This window comes from Leuresthes tenuis, unplaced genomic scaffold (assembly GCF_036924035.1).
Source record: "Leuresthes tenuis unplaced genomic scaffold, fLeuTen1.0.hap1 SCAF_6, whole genome shotgun sequence".
Classification (NCBI taxonomy): domain Eukaryota; kingdom Metazoa; phylum Chordata; class Actinopteri; order Atheriniformes; family Atherinopsidae; genus Leuresthes; species Leuresthes tenuis.
In genome coordinates this window covers 2,185,777-2,199,421 of record NW_027325360.1, presented here as the reverse complement: position 1 = coordinate 2,199,421, position 13,645 = coordinate 2,185,777, and the positions used below count along the sequence as shown (strand labels likewise).

General features: G+C 45.4%; 1 protein-coding gene across 1 annotated transcript in view; it reads left to right on the top strand.

Moving 5' to 3' along the window:
• The window catches only part of LOC140309367 (multiple epidermal growth factor-like domains protein 9), a 42,897-nt gene extending 31,167 nt beyond the window's left edge, over positions 1–11,730 (top strand). The window contains exons 5-6 of the mRNA XM_072387205.1: positions 8,041–8,310; positions 9,855–11,730. Coding sequence (XP_072243306.1) covers positions 8,041–8,310; positions 9,855–10,360 — 776 coding nt within the window. The 3' untranslated portion in view covers positions 10,361–11,730. The remainder of the gene's footprint in view (positions 1–8,040; positions 8,311–9,854) is intronic.
• Positions 11,731–13,645: the final 1,915 nt, after the last annotated feature.

Below are 13,645 nucleotides of genomic sequence, written 5' to 3'. Positions count from 1 at the left end.
TTCGGGTCGGTGAGTTTTGCTGGGCGGGCCTCTCCTGGCAGGTGGTACCATGTTCTTTCCATTTGAAGATGATGGATTTGACGGTGCTCCGGGGGATCATCAAAGATTTGAATACTTTTTTATAAGCCAACCCTGGCTTGTTTTGCTCCTTCTTAGTGGCGTTTCAGCCTCTGGGGCCTTTCAGAAAGGATGTGTTTATACATCTATGACTTAATTTCACTAATTATTTGACTTTTAAAGGTGGAAACGTGCACATGCCACTCTTTTTTCCACCAACTTAGTCTATTTTGTGCAGATCCGTCACATGAAATAAGATTAAAAAGCATTTAGATGACAGGTTGGAATGTAACAACATGGGTAAAATACTTCTGCAGGGCGCCGTACGCGATCAAACTTGTCTTTTAAATGTGACTTTAAAGCCATTAAAGTCTATCTGCAGTTCCATGAGGGAGCTTTTACGTATCATTCAACGACAAGAAACTTGGGGATCAACACTTCTTCAGTGGCTTGGCACAGCAAGCTGCTTCAGCTCTTCAGTTTTGGAGCGGAGCCACTTTCTGATATAACCAAACTGAGTGAGTTTGCCATATCTTTTATTCCTCAACACGACTCAAACCACTTTAAAATCATGTGATTAATATCCTTTGAGAGCATCGTGATTGTTTCCTTCATTCCTTTTAACCATATTCTGTTTTGAACAGATTTAATCTAAATATATTAACGATTAGTTAGTTTTTCTGTTAAAAAAATCATCTTTTATAGATCCATAACTGTAAAGCAGAGTGCTATCGATCTCTGCTTCCGGGCGATCTGGGATTGATCCTAACCTCCCTCACGACCCCACGTGTTTCACCTCCAGGCTGCTGCCGCCCTATTTACTCGGAGCAGCCAAAGGTCTCTGCAGGGCAGAGATCTGGGTTGAACTGCAGTCACCGTCCTATTCCTAAACCACCTCAGTTCCCCCTGATATTTCATTGTAGAGCAGCTTAACAAACCATGAAAAGATGCAACCAGCCAACTACAAAGAGCTGAAAGAGTTAAATTTCCAATTAACAAGTATCATTAACATGCTTCTGTTTGGTGCTTGTAGTTTAAAGCCTCTACATTAAAGGGGAACTCCGGTATTTTTAAACCAAGACCTTATTTCTGGCATGAAATACGTTCATCTGCTCACAGAGAACAGTTTGGTGAAAGTCGGCGTCCTTCAGAAGATATTTAGATAACTGGAGATCCATATAACGGAGTGAACGGGGCTTAGAGGATGCAGCCTCTAAATAAGGCATTATCTGTCTTTATTTCACCAATACTTTAAGAAGAATGAATGAATGAACGTGTGCTATAGCTCTGTTAGCTCATAGCTGCTGTTATGTGGCTACTTGCAGCTATAGGAGAGCTAACGGAGGGATTTCTACACAGGCACTCTACTGGGCCCACTTCATCCACACGCCCCCCTGCAGCACAGTTTATTCACTCCGTGCTCTGTGACAGTCGGCTAACTTCACACAGAGTTTGCTGCTGATAGTTTTGTGCAACATGGCAGGATATTTATCAGATTTTGACAACTTGAACGACGACTTTGAGTAGGATGAAGTGGTCCCAGTAGAGTGCCTGTGTAGAAATCCCTCCGTTAGCTCTCCTATAGCTGCAAGTAGCCACATAACAGCAGCTATGAGCTAACAGAGCTATAGCACACGTTCATTCATTCATTCTTCTTAAAGTATTGGTGAAATAAAGACAGATAATGCCTTATTTAGAGGCTGCATCCTCTAAGCCCCGTTCACTCCGTTATATGGATCTCCAGTTATCTAAATATCTTCTGAAGGACGCAGACTTTCACCAAACTGTTCTCGGTGAGCAGATGAACGTATTTCATGCCAGAAATAAGGTTTAAAAACACCGGAGTTCCCCTTTAAGGCCGGAAAACATCTCCTAACTCAGTACGTAACCCTCGTGATTGCTGAGCTCCCGCCTGCCTTTTCCATGTCATAACTGACAGTTTAGATCGTTAGAAGAAGCATCATATTTCAGACGTAATTCCCCAGCTTTGGTATGAAAATGCCAGGCTACATGCACACTAATAATGAATGAAAGAGGTCTGAATGTTAAGCAGAGGAGTGTTTGAAATGTGGAAGCAGTCAAATGTTAGCTCAAAGTAATGAGCTCAAAGTCACTTATTGAAATGAATAAATAGATCAAAGTGAATCAAATTTCACAGTAAAAGTAAATCAGCAGGATAGAGAGCTCAGCTGGATTAATTGTATTGTGTAAAGTGGTGATTAAATGGTTGTAAAAACTTGAGGTTATAGATAAAGATACTATATTTCATACACTAGGTATTGGTTAATGAAGTAAAACGTGTGAAAAATCAGTTTATGGAAATGAGTTTTATGCTAAATAAAGTTCTGGTGCTGGTGTAACTAGTGGAAAATCAGCTCTGCCCAGAGGCCACATGTGATGACTTTAAACTGTTTAAATACAGTAAGCACTGTAGTTCCTCACAGCCTGTGAAAAAAGATCCATAAACTGACTAATCATTTACGCTTTAGAGCTAAATGTTCTGGACTGATTTGCTTTGGGATGGAGCAGTGAAGGATCCCGTCACCTGTTCCCCCCGCGGTAACTCGACTATAGAAACCTTTCCAAGTCCTTCAGGAGCCAAGTGATTTGTGTCATCAGCCTTTCGTGGGTTAAGTTCATCAGACTCGGACTTCACATCATTACAGGCTTAGATCACAGCTTGTCAAACTGCATTTGAACCTTGAGGTCTACCATTAACCAATCATAGACAGCTCAGACTCGTACCGATGCCCCCCATTGGTGGTTTCCTGCATGGCAACAGCCGTGTATAAATGCACTTAGACTGTCAGGTTTGGTTTGCCCCTGCCAAGGGGCCACAGCAGAGGTTGCACAACACGGGAGGGAGCGGAGGGGACATGAACCAGGCTGAGATAGGACAGCACGAGCACAGCTGGGCCATTTCAGAGCCAGCCAGGCAGCAACAGACCGGGGGGGATGGGCGGCATCACACTCTGCTTAGATGGCATCACTGCAGGAAGAAGCTGGGAAAGAGAAGAGAGCCGGAAACCTGCCCTGGATCATGTTTACAGTGTGGTTGTGGAGGATCTTTCAGACTCGGCACACCTCCGGGTGGACGTTACCCCGGCAACGGTGACAAATGAGAAGATGCCACAGTGCGGGATCCTGGATCCACAATGCTTTTTGAATGTGCCGATGCAGCCTGTCACAGTATCCGTCCACACTGACACACGGAGCGTTGCACCAGAGCAGAATGTGGGTCACACATACTAAATCAACCATGAATAACTGTGTCTCGGTGGCAGAAGATGGCGGGGCTCTCTCAGTTCATCCTGAGGACCATCTTTAAGCTTTCCAGGCCTCCGTGTGTCACAGCAGCAGAGTCCTGCAGTCCATGCGGTGCGGTGCAGAGCAGCTCTTTTCTCCTGGTTATATAACTTGACCCAGCAGGCTGACTGCCTTTGAACCCCCAGCAGAGGTTAACTCAAGCCTATCAGGAGCAGCCTGCTCAGTCATGTGACCACACCAGACAAACTTACATCTTGGCCTGTGCTGATGGGTGGATCCGCAACACTTCTTCTGAATTAACCAGGCCCGGCTACCTTTGACTCTTCCAGCTTTTCCTGTGCCCACCGCAGCTGGTTTCTAAACCTCATGCTGAGGACCCTTAAAAGTCTCACAGATGATAGGAAAACTATCTCAGATAAGCTCTGAGAAAAGATCTAAATGAAGAGCAGAAAATTAAATGAATTAGACCAGCAAAGTCTTTAGGGGGTGTGTATAAAAGGGAAAACAATGGAGACATTCTTTCACTCGTTGTCCACACCTGTGCAGTAGTCACAGCTTGTAAATAAACCCTTCATTCCACCGTCTTAGGGCTTCTTGAACTGTGAGTTAGCAGTTCACAGATGTGAACCATGAAGGATGAAGGAGGTTCAGTATATCCAGCTTCCCTCCCAGTTAACTGGTCTAACTAGAATAAAATAGAGTTTGCTTTCATCCATCATCTGCTGCTTATCCGGGGGTCGGGGGGGCAGCAGCTTTAGCAGAGAAACCCAGGCCTCCCTGTCCCCGGCCACTTCCTCCAGCTCTTCAGGGGGACCCTGAGGCGTTCCCAGGCCATAGTCTCTCCAACGTGTCCTGGGTCTTCCCCGGGTCTCCTCCCAGTGGGACGGGCCCTGAACACCTCCCCAGGGAGGCTTCCAGGGGGCATCCTAACCAGATGCACCTCATCTGACTCCTCTCGATGCGGAGGAGCAGTGGTTCTACTCCGAGCCCCTCCTGGGTGACCGAGCTTCTCACCCTATCTCAGGGATGTCGAACTCCGGTCCTCGAGGGCCGCTGTCCTGCAGGTTTTAGATGCTTCCCTGCTTCAACACACCTGATCCAGATTAAATGGATCTCTTCGAAAGATTGTTAAGTTCTGCATAAGCCTGCTAATGATGCATTGATCTGAATCAGGTGCATTGAAGCAGGGAAGGATCTAAAACCTGCAGGACAGCGGCCCTCGAGGACCGGAGTTTGACATCCCTGCCCTATCTCTAAGGGAGAGACCAGACACCTGGCGGAGGAAGCTTGTATCCGTGATCTTGTTCTTTCGGTCTCTACCCACAGCTCGTGACCATCGGTGAGGATGGGAACGTAGACTGACCGGTAAATAGAGAGCTTCGCCTTCTGGCTCAGCTCCTTCTTCACACCGACGGGTCGGTGCAGCAACACTGCAGACGCTGCACCGATCCGTCGTCAATCTCACGCTCCATTCGTCCCTCACTGTGAACAAGACCCCGAGATACTGGAACTCCTCCACTTGGAGAAGGATCTCATTCCGGACCAAATGAGTTTGCTTTCATTTTATATCAAATACACAACGTTAGACAAACAGCAAAACCCATAAAAACAGACCGAACATCCGTCATTTCTGCATGAATTTACTGTTCAGGCGTTTATTCGTCTAACAGCTCATGGATAAAAACTGTGTTTGAGACAGGAAGCCTCGGTTTCTCCTCCAAGAAGGTTAAAAGGACTCTGGGTTTACGGGTCAGGCCAGTGAGAGGAGTGATGGTGTTGAAAGCTGAAGCATCCTGACACAGTTTCCTTGCTTTGGAAGATCAGCCCAACAGCTTGTTATCAGTTCTGTGAATCAGCCAGAAGTTCTGACCCAAGAAAATTAATAAAACCATGTTTGGCAAAGTAAAAAAAAAAGGGGAAATGAATCATTTTCAGGAAATAAATAGATGAATAAAATCTAAGGGACGGGAAGTGAATACAGGAAAACATACGTGAGTTTCAGTGGAAGACAAATCAAGAAAAGCAAGAAGAAGAAAAGTCACCTGGCGGTGGGAATCAGTGGGAATTTGTTTATCAGGTGGCACCGTTTCCACAGTTCTAGACGGAACAAGTTGTAAACCAAGGCCTTGTCTGGTGAAAAGCAAACGCAGCATTTTAGAGGTACGACCAATGTGGGAGCGACTTTAGATGCTTACATTCCCAATGTCCATTGGGAGGAGACCACCAGACACACATGCTGGGGGGGGGATACAAATCCCATCTGGCCTGGGGTTGCATTTAATTCCCCCAGAAGAAGTCGGAGAACATAAAGACATCTGGTCTTCTCCGGATAGCTGCTTCTATTTCCATACATTTACCACTCATGGGCTTCTGTGTTTGCTTCAGATGCGCAAAATAAGACGGTATTAAGTCAGCGTTTGGCTTTAGAATTGAATAGAAATCAAATGCTCTTACTGTAGCTGCTCAGAGATTACTGTGACCCTCAAAAAGCTGGTCTTTCTGTATGCTCCAGGCAACAGGAAGCCGCTCTGGCGTGGCTCCATCGCTTGAGTTCAATGTGTCCTCCATCCTTTTCTGCTGTAAATTATGAGATTTGGGGGGGGGGGTGTTGAATATTTACGAGGCGAAACAAGGAGAGATGGAAAAATCCAGGATCTTGGACAGACAGGGAGACGATACCTGGAATCTCCAAAGACTCAGACCAGTTTAAGCAGATGAGATGTGAAACTCAGACATGCCATGTTGGCTTTAATAAGGGAAGAAACATTTTACATGAAACATTTAGGTGTTATAAATGATAAATGATGTTTTTGTAGCTGTAATTACTTGTCCAGCTCCTTTACATCAACCACCATCTTTATGAAGCCTGCATTTCAGATTCTGTTTTCTGATTCATAGCCGACATTATGCTGAAAAGTAATGCGAATCTGACCCATTTACACTTCAAATCTGTGCCCTTAAAGGGGAACTCCGGTATTTTTAAACCTTATTTCTGGCATGAAATACGTTCATCTACTCACCGAGAACAGTTTGGTGAAAGTCGGCGTCCTTCAGAAGATATTTAGATAACTGGAGATCCATATAACGGAGAGAACGGGGCTTAGAGGATGCAGCCTCTAAATAAGGCATTATCTGTCTTTATTTCACCAATACTTTAAGAAGAATGAATGAATGAACGTGTGCTATAGCTCTGTTAGCTCATAGCTGCTGTTATGTGGCTACTTGCAGCTATAGGAGAGCTAACGGAGGGATTTCTACACAGGCACTCTACTGGGACCACTTCATCTTACTCAAAGTCGTCGTTCACACTGTCAAAATCTGATAAATATCCTGCCATGTTGTACAAAACTATCAGCAGCAAACTCTGTGTGAAGTTAGCCGACTGTCACAGAGCACGGAGTGAATAAGCTGTGCTGCAGGGGGGCGTGTGGATGAAGTGGTCCCAGTAGAGTGCCTGTGTAGAAATCCCTCCGTTAGCTCTCCATTAGCTGCAAGTAGCCACATAACAGCAGCTATGAGCTAACAGAGCTATAGCACACGTTCATTCATTCATTCTTCTTAAAGTATTGGTGAAATAAAGACAGATAATGCCTTATTTAGAGGCTGCATCCTCTAAGCCCCGTTCACTCCGTTATATGGATCTCCAGTTATCTAAATATCTTCTGAAGGACGCCGACTTTCACCAAACTGTTCTCAGTGAGCAGATGAACGTATTTCATGCCAGAAATAAGGTTTAAAAACACCGGAGTTCCCCTTTAATGCAGAGGCTTTAAACTACAAGCACCAAACAGAAGCGCTGGTAGAGGAGGTGATGCTTGTTAATTGGAAATGATAATTCTCCAGAGGGACACAGAATAGCTGATGGTGCTGCCCTTTGATACTGCAGAAGGTGTTGTGCTATCATATTACCAAGGGCAGGAGGTCACAGGGGAAAGCTGACACTGATAAGCACTGATGGTTCTTGTTTGAAGGTGGAATCAGTTCTATACTAAATAGACTCCACCGGAGTCTGCCATAATCGGTGATGTTTAGCATAATGTGGCGTTTTATAGAGCCATGTGTGGCCGTGAGTGACTGACTGATGGCAAAAGCACACCTTAATCTCCCAGAACAACCTCAGCACTGCTTGTCTTGGGATCTGTGTGTGTGCTGAGCCTCCTGATAGCTTCAGACATGCTTCTCCTGTCGCTGTTCGCCAAGCAGAGAGCCGTTGTGCTGTTTGGGAACATGGATGGAAGCATTAGCATCTTTGCCTTGCAGAAGGTGTGACATGACCTCCTGAGAAACAACAACAATCTCTGTGTTTCCCCTGTGGCGAAGGGGGAAAAACTCAGTGAAGGAAGCCATAACACATTCATATTCTGTCATCTTGGGCCACCTAGTGGTGAAAAGTGTGAACCTTCATCTGATTTTCCTAAAAAAAACACCAACAAAATGCTTCAGTTCAACATTTAGCTGCTTTTCACAGATTAACTTTGGTTTTTTCATATATTTTGGTTAATAATCTGCAACAGTTTGAATGTTTCTGAACCTGTGACATAGCAGCGTTTCCTTTTTGAATGTTTTATTTCTTTTAATTGGATAAAATCCAGCTCAAAGTCGTCTTAAACTGTCGGCCGCTCCATTTGCTGCTGATTTACTTTAAAGTTATAGTAGATTAGAGTTTCCCCAGCCATGCTCAGCAGCTGACTTGCACATTTGTCTTCTCATCTCCAGAATCCAGTGGCTCTCCAGTGTGTGACCAGTGCCTTCCCCACTTCAGCGGCCCACACTGTGACAAGTGCAGCGCTGGCTTCTACAAGGCGTCTGGGGCTTGTGTCCCATGTGACTGCAGTGGGAATGCAGACCCCCAAGGCCCCGAGCAGCTCTGCGACCCCGACACTGGCCACTGCCTGAGCTGCACCAATGGCACCGCCGGGCCCCAGTGCCAGCTGTGTGCTCCTGGGTTCGTAGGGGATGCCCGGACACACAACTGCAGCCGTCTAAGTAAGGCCAGATGTGTTTTGACTCTGGTTTCCCCAAGATACATGTCGAAGCGTCCTTGGGCAAGACACTGAACCCCACGTTGCCTCCCAGTGTATCACTGGGGTATGAATGTGTGTATGAATGATTAGAAAAGCACGTAGTTATGAATCTTAAGACTTTGCTGTATGAGTGGGGTGAATGCGGCATGTGAAGCGCTTTGAGTGGTCAGCTAGACTAGAAAAGCGAGTACAAGTCCAAGTCCATTTTAAAGGGGAACTCCGGTGTTTTTAAACCTTATTTCTGGCATGAAATACATCTTTATTTAGCATAAAACTCATTTCCATAAACTGATTTTTCACACGTTTTACTTCATTAACCAATACCTAGTGTATGAAATATAGCATCTTTATCTATAACCTCAAGCTGATGACACAAATCAGTTGGCTCCTGAAGGACTTGGAAAGGTTTCTATAGTCGAGTTACCGCGGGGGAAACAGGTGACGGGATCCTTCACTGCTCCATCCCAAAGCAAATCACTCCAGAACATTTAGCTCTAAAGCGTAAATGATTAGTCAGTTTATGGATCACAGGCTGTGAGGAACTACTGTGCTTACTGTATTTAAACAGTTTAAAGCCATCACATGTGGCCTCTGGGCAGAGCTGATTTTCCACTAGTTACACCAGCACCAGAACTTTATTTAGCATAAAACTCATTTCCATAAACTGATTTTTCACACGTTTTACTTCATTAACCAATAGCTAGTGTATGAAATATAGTATCTTTATCTATAACCTCAAGTTTTTACAACCATTTAATCACCACTTTACACAATGCAATTAATCCAGCTGAGCTCTCTATCCTGCTGATTTACTTTTACTGTGAAATTTGATTCACTTTGATCTATTTATTCATTTCAATAAGTGACTTTGAGCTCATTACTTTGAGCTAACATTTGTCTGCTTCCACATTTCAAACACTCATCTGCTTAACATTCAGACCTCTTTCATTCATTATCACAACTTGCCCTTAATCTCTAAGCCTTCATAGACACAACTGACTGAGAGCGCATGTAGCCTGGCATTTTCATACCAAAGCTGGGGAATTACGTCTGAAATATGATGCTTCTTCTAACGATCTAAACTGTCAGTTTTGACATGGAAAAGGCAGGCGGGAGCTCAGCAATCACCATGGTTACGTACTGAGTTAGGAGATGTTTGCCGGCCTTAAAGGGGAACTCCGGTGTTTTTAAACCTTATTTCTGGCATGAAATACGTTCATCTGCTCACCGAGAACAGTTTGGTGAAAGTCGGCGTCCTTCAGAAGATATTTAGATAACTGGAGATCCATATAACGGAGTGAACGGGGCTTAGAGGATGCAGCCTCTAAATAAGGCATTATCTGTCTTTATTTCACCAATACTTTAAGAAGAATGAATGAATGAACGTGTGCTATAGCTCTGTTAGCTCATAGCTGCTGTTATCTGGCTACTTGCAGCTATAGAACAGTTTGGTGAAATCCTTCTGAAGATATTTAGATAACTCGAAGTTTGTTTTTCTCTCCTCAGCATCCCGACTCATTCCACTAGATCCAGCCGAGGCCCCCACACCCAGCCCATCCTCGTCATCCACCAGCACCACTTTGATCTCCACCACATCCAGAGGCATCCCAGCTTCCAAACCCAGCAACAACACTAGCACCGCCCGGAGCACCACCACCACCACCCAGGCGCTGCTCACCAGCCTCAGCAGCCCCACCGACAACACCACAGCAGCCCCGACGGAGGTCTCATGGACTCAGTTCAACATCATCATCCTGGCTGTCATCATTCTGGTGGTGCTGCTGCTGCTGGGCTTCGTGGGAGGCGTCTACACCTATCAGGAGTACCAGAACCGCAAGCTCAATGCGCCCTTCTGGACCATCGAACTGAAAGAGGACAACATCAGCTTCAGCAGCTACCACGACAGCATCCCCAACGCTGACGTCTCCGGCCTGCTGGAGGACGAGGCCAACGAGGTGGCCCCCAACGGCCAGTTAGCGCTCACCACACAGGGAAACTGCTACAAGGCTTAGCGCTCCATTTGCTCCCAGATCAGACACCTAGATTTACAGATGCCACAAAGCTGCTGGAACATACCAAATCCAAAGCTCCTTTACGTACGACTGCTTGCTGTTGCCCTGCAGCATTCACAACACTTTGCAAACTGACGGATCAAGCAGCTGTGATCAAAGAAAAGAGACGCAGAATTTCCACATTTTCCCCTTTTGATTTGTTGTTTTTTTCTCCAAAGACGAAGCCGCAGTTTTCTTCGAGTTCAGCCTGTAGGGGGCAGTGTTGTGCAGAATAAAGCGCTGATCGGCACGGCGCAACACGTCTGTCCGCTGACGCAATGATCCTGAAACCGCTTAGAGGACTAACAGGAGCCAAGCATTTCATATATTTTTAAAATGGACAATTTAAGTTATGAGTGGATCTCTTGTACAGTGATCTTAAACGGAGACAATGATTGTTATTTAATTCCTTTTTCTTCTGTTCCTATGTATTGGTTGATGTTTCATTCTTGGGAGAAATGCTGCACATGTATGATGCGTATTCATGGTGTTTTACCTTGTGTGCTGTTGAACAGTATGTTGAAATCGCTTCCATGTTTTCATGTATAGTTTGTGTGTCTTGGAGAGACTCTAAGCAGAAGACTGCTGGCACAAAGCATTGATGACCTCACCTTTTGTTTATAGCTTCCTGTCTTTTATTAAAGTGTGCCAGCTCACCTGAAACATGTAAGAGGAGTGTTTCTTTTAAAGAAACAGAAGTCACCGTGCACAGACCTCCCATCGGGCACCGCAGCAGGGAAGCCTCGCATTGCTTGCTTGCGTAATACGCCATAATCTCGATTATGATGACATCAGCAAAAGTTGAACCAGCTCACATTAATATAGTGGGTGGACTCTGATGATAAGACCATTTGATGTCCAAAACAAACAGTTACCAACCTACTTTTCCCTCTTATTGATTACAACCAAGCTGCAGGAGCAACACCTGATTCTGGACACATTTAGGCTGGTCAGGTGCGCTTCTTTTTATTATGGCGGACGAGAAAAGCTAAATATGGAACTAACTCCTCAGGTACTGGCTCTCTCCCTAATGTGATCACTGTAAATATTATTATTAATGTACAGATGAATGTGAATAGTAGCACTATAATTGTACAGGTAGAATACTGTGTGTACACTGTCACTCAACCAGCTCCAACCCTCTCACTCTCCGGGGCGTGGTGCTGCAGTCAGCTTTTTCTATTATTTTTATTCCTTATTCTCAGTGGACTTTGCCATAGACACAGCTGCAGGACTGAAAAGCTCCCAGAATTCATAAGAAAGGACAAAGACGATGTAAATAATACCCAAAAGTCAGAGCTCAACTCGCAAATAAAAATGGGTTTAACTGATTCCTCTGTGTTTCTCACATCTTTAACTCAAATCTCTGCCACATTCGAAGTCATTTCCTCCAGATACGTTTGTGCAAAGATTATCTGGTTTGAGCTTTTAAAGAAAGTCCAGAAAATTAAATCTGTGAACACCCAGATACAGATTTCATAAGATATTGACAGGAAAACATGACACAATATCAGCAGCGATTTACTGAAAAAAGCTCAAATATATTAAGAAACAGAGTTTTTTTATCAGTTCTCAGCAGCTTTAAAGTGAATCTCTGGTCTGAGCTCCTTTATTCTCCAACACAGCCTGAACCCTCTGAGACAAGCTTTCTGTCATTTCTTTAAGGAGTCTTCAGGAATAGTTCTCCAGGCTTCTTGAAGGACATCCCAAAGCTCTTCTTTGGATGTGGGCTGCCTTTTGTTCCGTTCTCTGTCAGATGATCCCACACTGCTTCAATAATGTTGAGGTCCGGGCTCTGGGGAGGATTCATCCCTCCATAAGACCTGTTGCCACTGATTTTCAGTCCACTTCTTGTGTCATTTGGCACAGCTCAGCCTTTTCTCCCTGTTTCCCTTCCTTAAGAACGGCTTCTTGACAGCCACCCTTCCATGGAGACCATTTCTGATGAGGCTTGGGCCAACAGTAGATGGATCAGCTGAAGGTCCAGATGCATCTCTCAGGAATCAAAATATAAAGAAATGAGGGGGGGGGGTAAGACTATGTACAATACTGTAGGAGGCCACCTGTGCAACAAGTCCAGCCGTGAACTTTCCTCGCTGCTAAATATTCCAGTCAGCTGTCGGTGGTGTTAAAACAGAGTGGAAGAGATGGGGAACGACAGCAGCTCAGCAGGAAGTGGTCGGACAGGTAAGATGACAGAGCGGGGTCAGAGGTCGCCGACTTTCTGCAGAGTCGATCGCTACAGACCTCCAACCTTCATGTGGCCTTCAGATCAGCTCAAGAACAGAGCGTAGAGAGCTTCATGGAGTGGGTTTCCATGGTAACTGCATCCAAGCCACACATCACCAAGTGCAATGCAAAGCGTCGGATGCAGTCCAGAGCAGTGGAGACGCGTTCTCTGGAGGGAGGAATCACGCTTCTGATGGAGGAGTCTGGGTTTGGCGGTTGCCAGGGAAACGGTACTGGTCTGACTGTATCGTGCCGAGTGTAAAGTTTGGTGGAGGGGGGATTATGGTGTGGGGCTGTTCTTCAGGAGCTGGGCTTGGCCCCTTAGTTCCAGTGAAAGGAACTCTGAATGCTTCAGATACCAAGAGATTTTGGACCATTTCATGCTCCCAACTCTGTGGAAACAGTTTGGGGATGGAACCTTCCTGCTCCAGCATGACTGTGCACCAGAGCACAAAACAAGGTCCATAAAGACATGGAGCCAGTCTGGTGTGGAAGAACCTGACCTCAGCCCGATAGAACACCTTTGGGATGAATTAGAGCAGAGACTGAGAGCCAGGCTTCTGGAAAATTGGTCAAAAACTCCCATAAACACACTCCTGAACCTTGGAAAGCTTCCTCAGAAGAGTTGAAGCTGTTGAAGGTGGACTGACATTATATTAAACCCTATGGAATAAGAATGGGATGTGATTTAGGCTCATATGTGTGTAAAGGCAGCTGAGCCGATACTTTAGGCAATATAGTGCATTTCTAGAATAAAGCGTTGAGAATAAATTCTGCTCATCTATCAGACCACATTCGGAGGGTCACAACATGCATCTATACACCCATCCTGTGTTGATTATGCAGCCACATCCTCCCCATTAGTATGGCTTCTCCTTCCTATTGCACAATGGGAGTGTGTGCGTGGGCTGGGCTGGGAGCCTGGCTCCTGGAGGTGGATGCCTGTCCGGCGAGGGTTGCTTATGGGCGGGTGGAGTGTGTGTGGAGGGGGGTGAGCTGGCAGAGGAACCACACAAA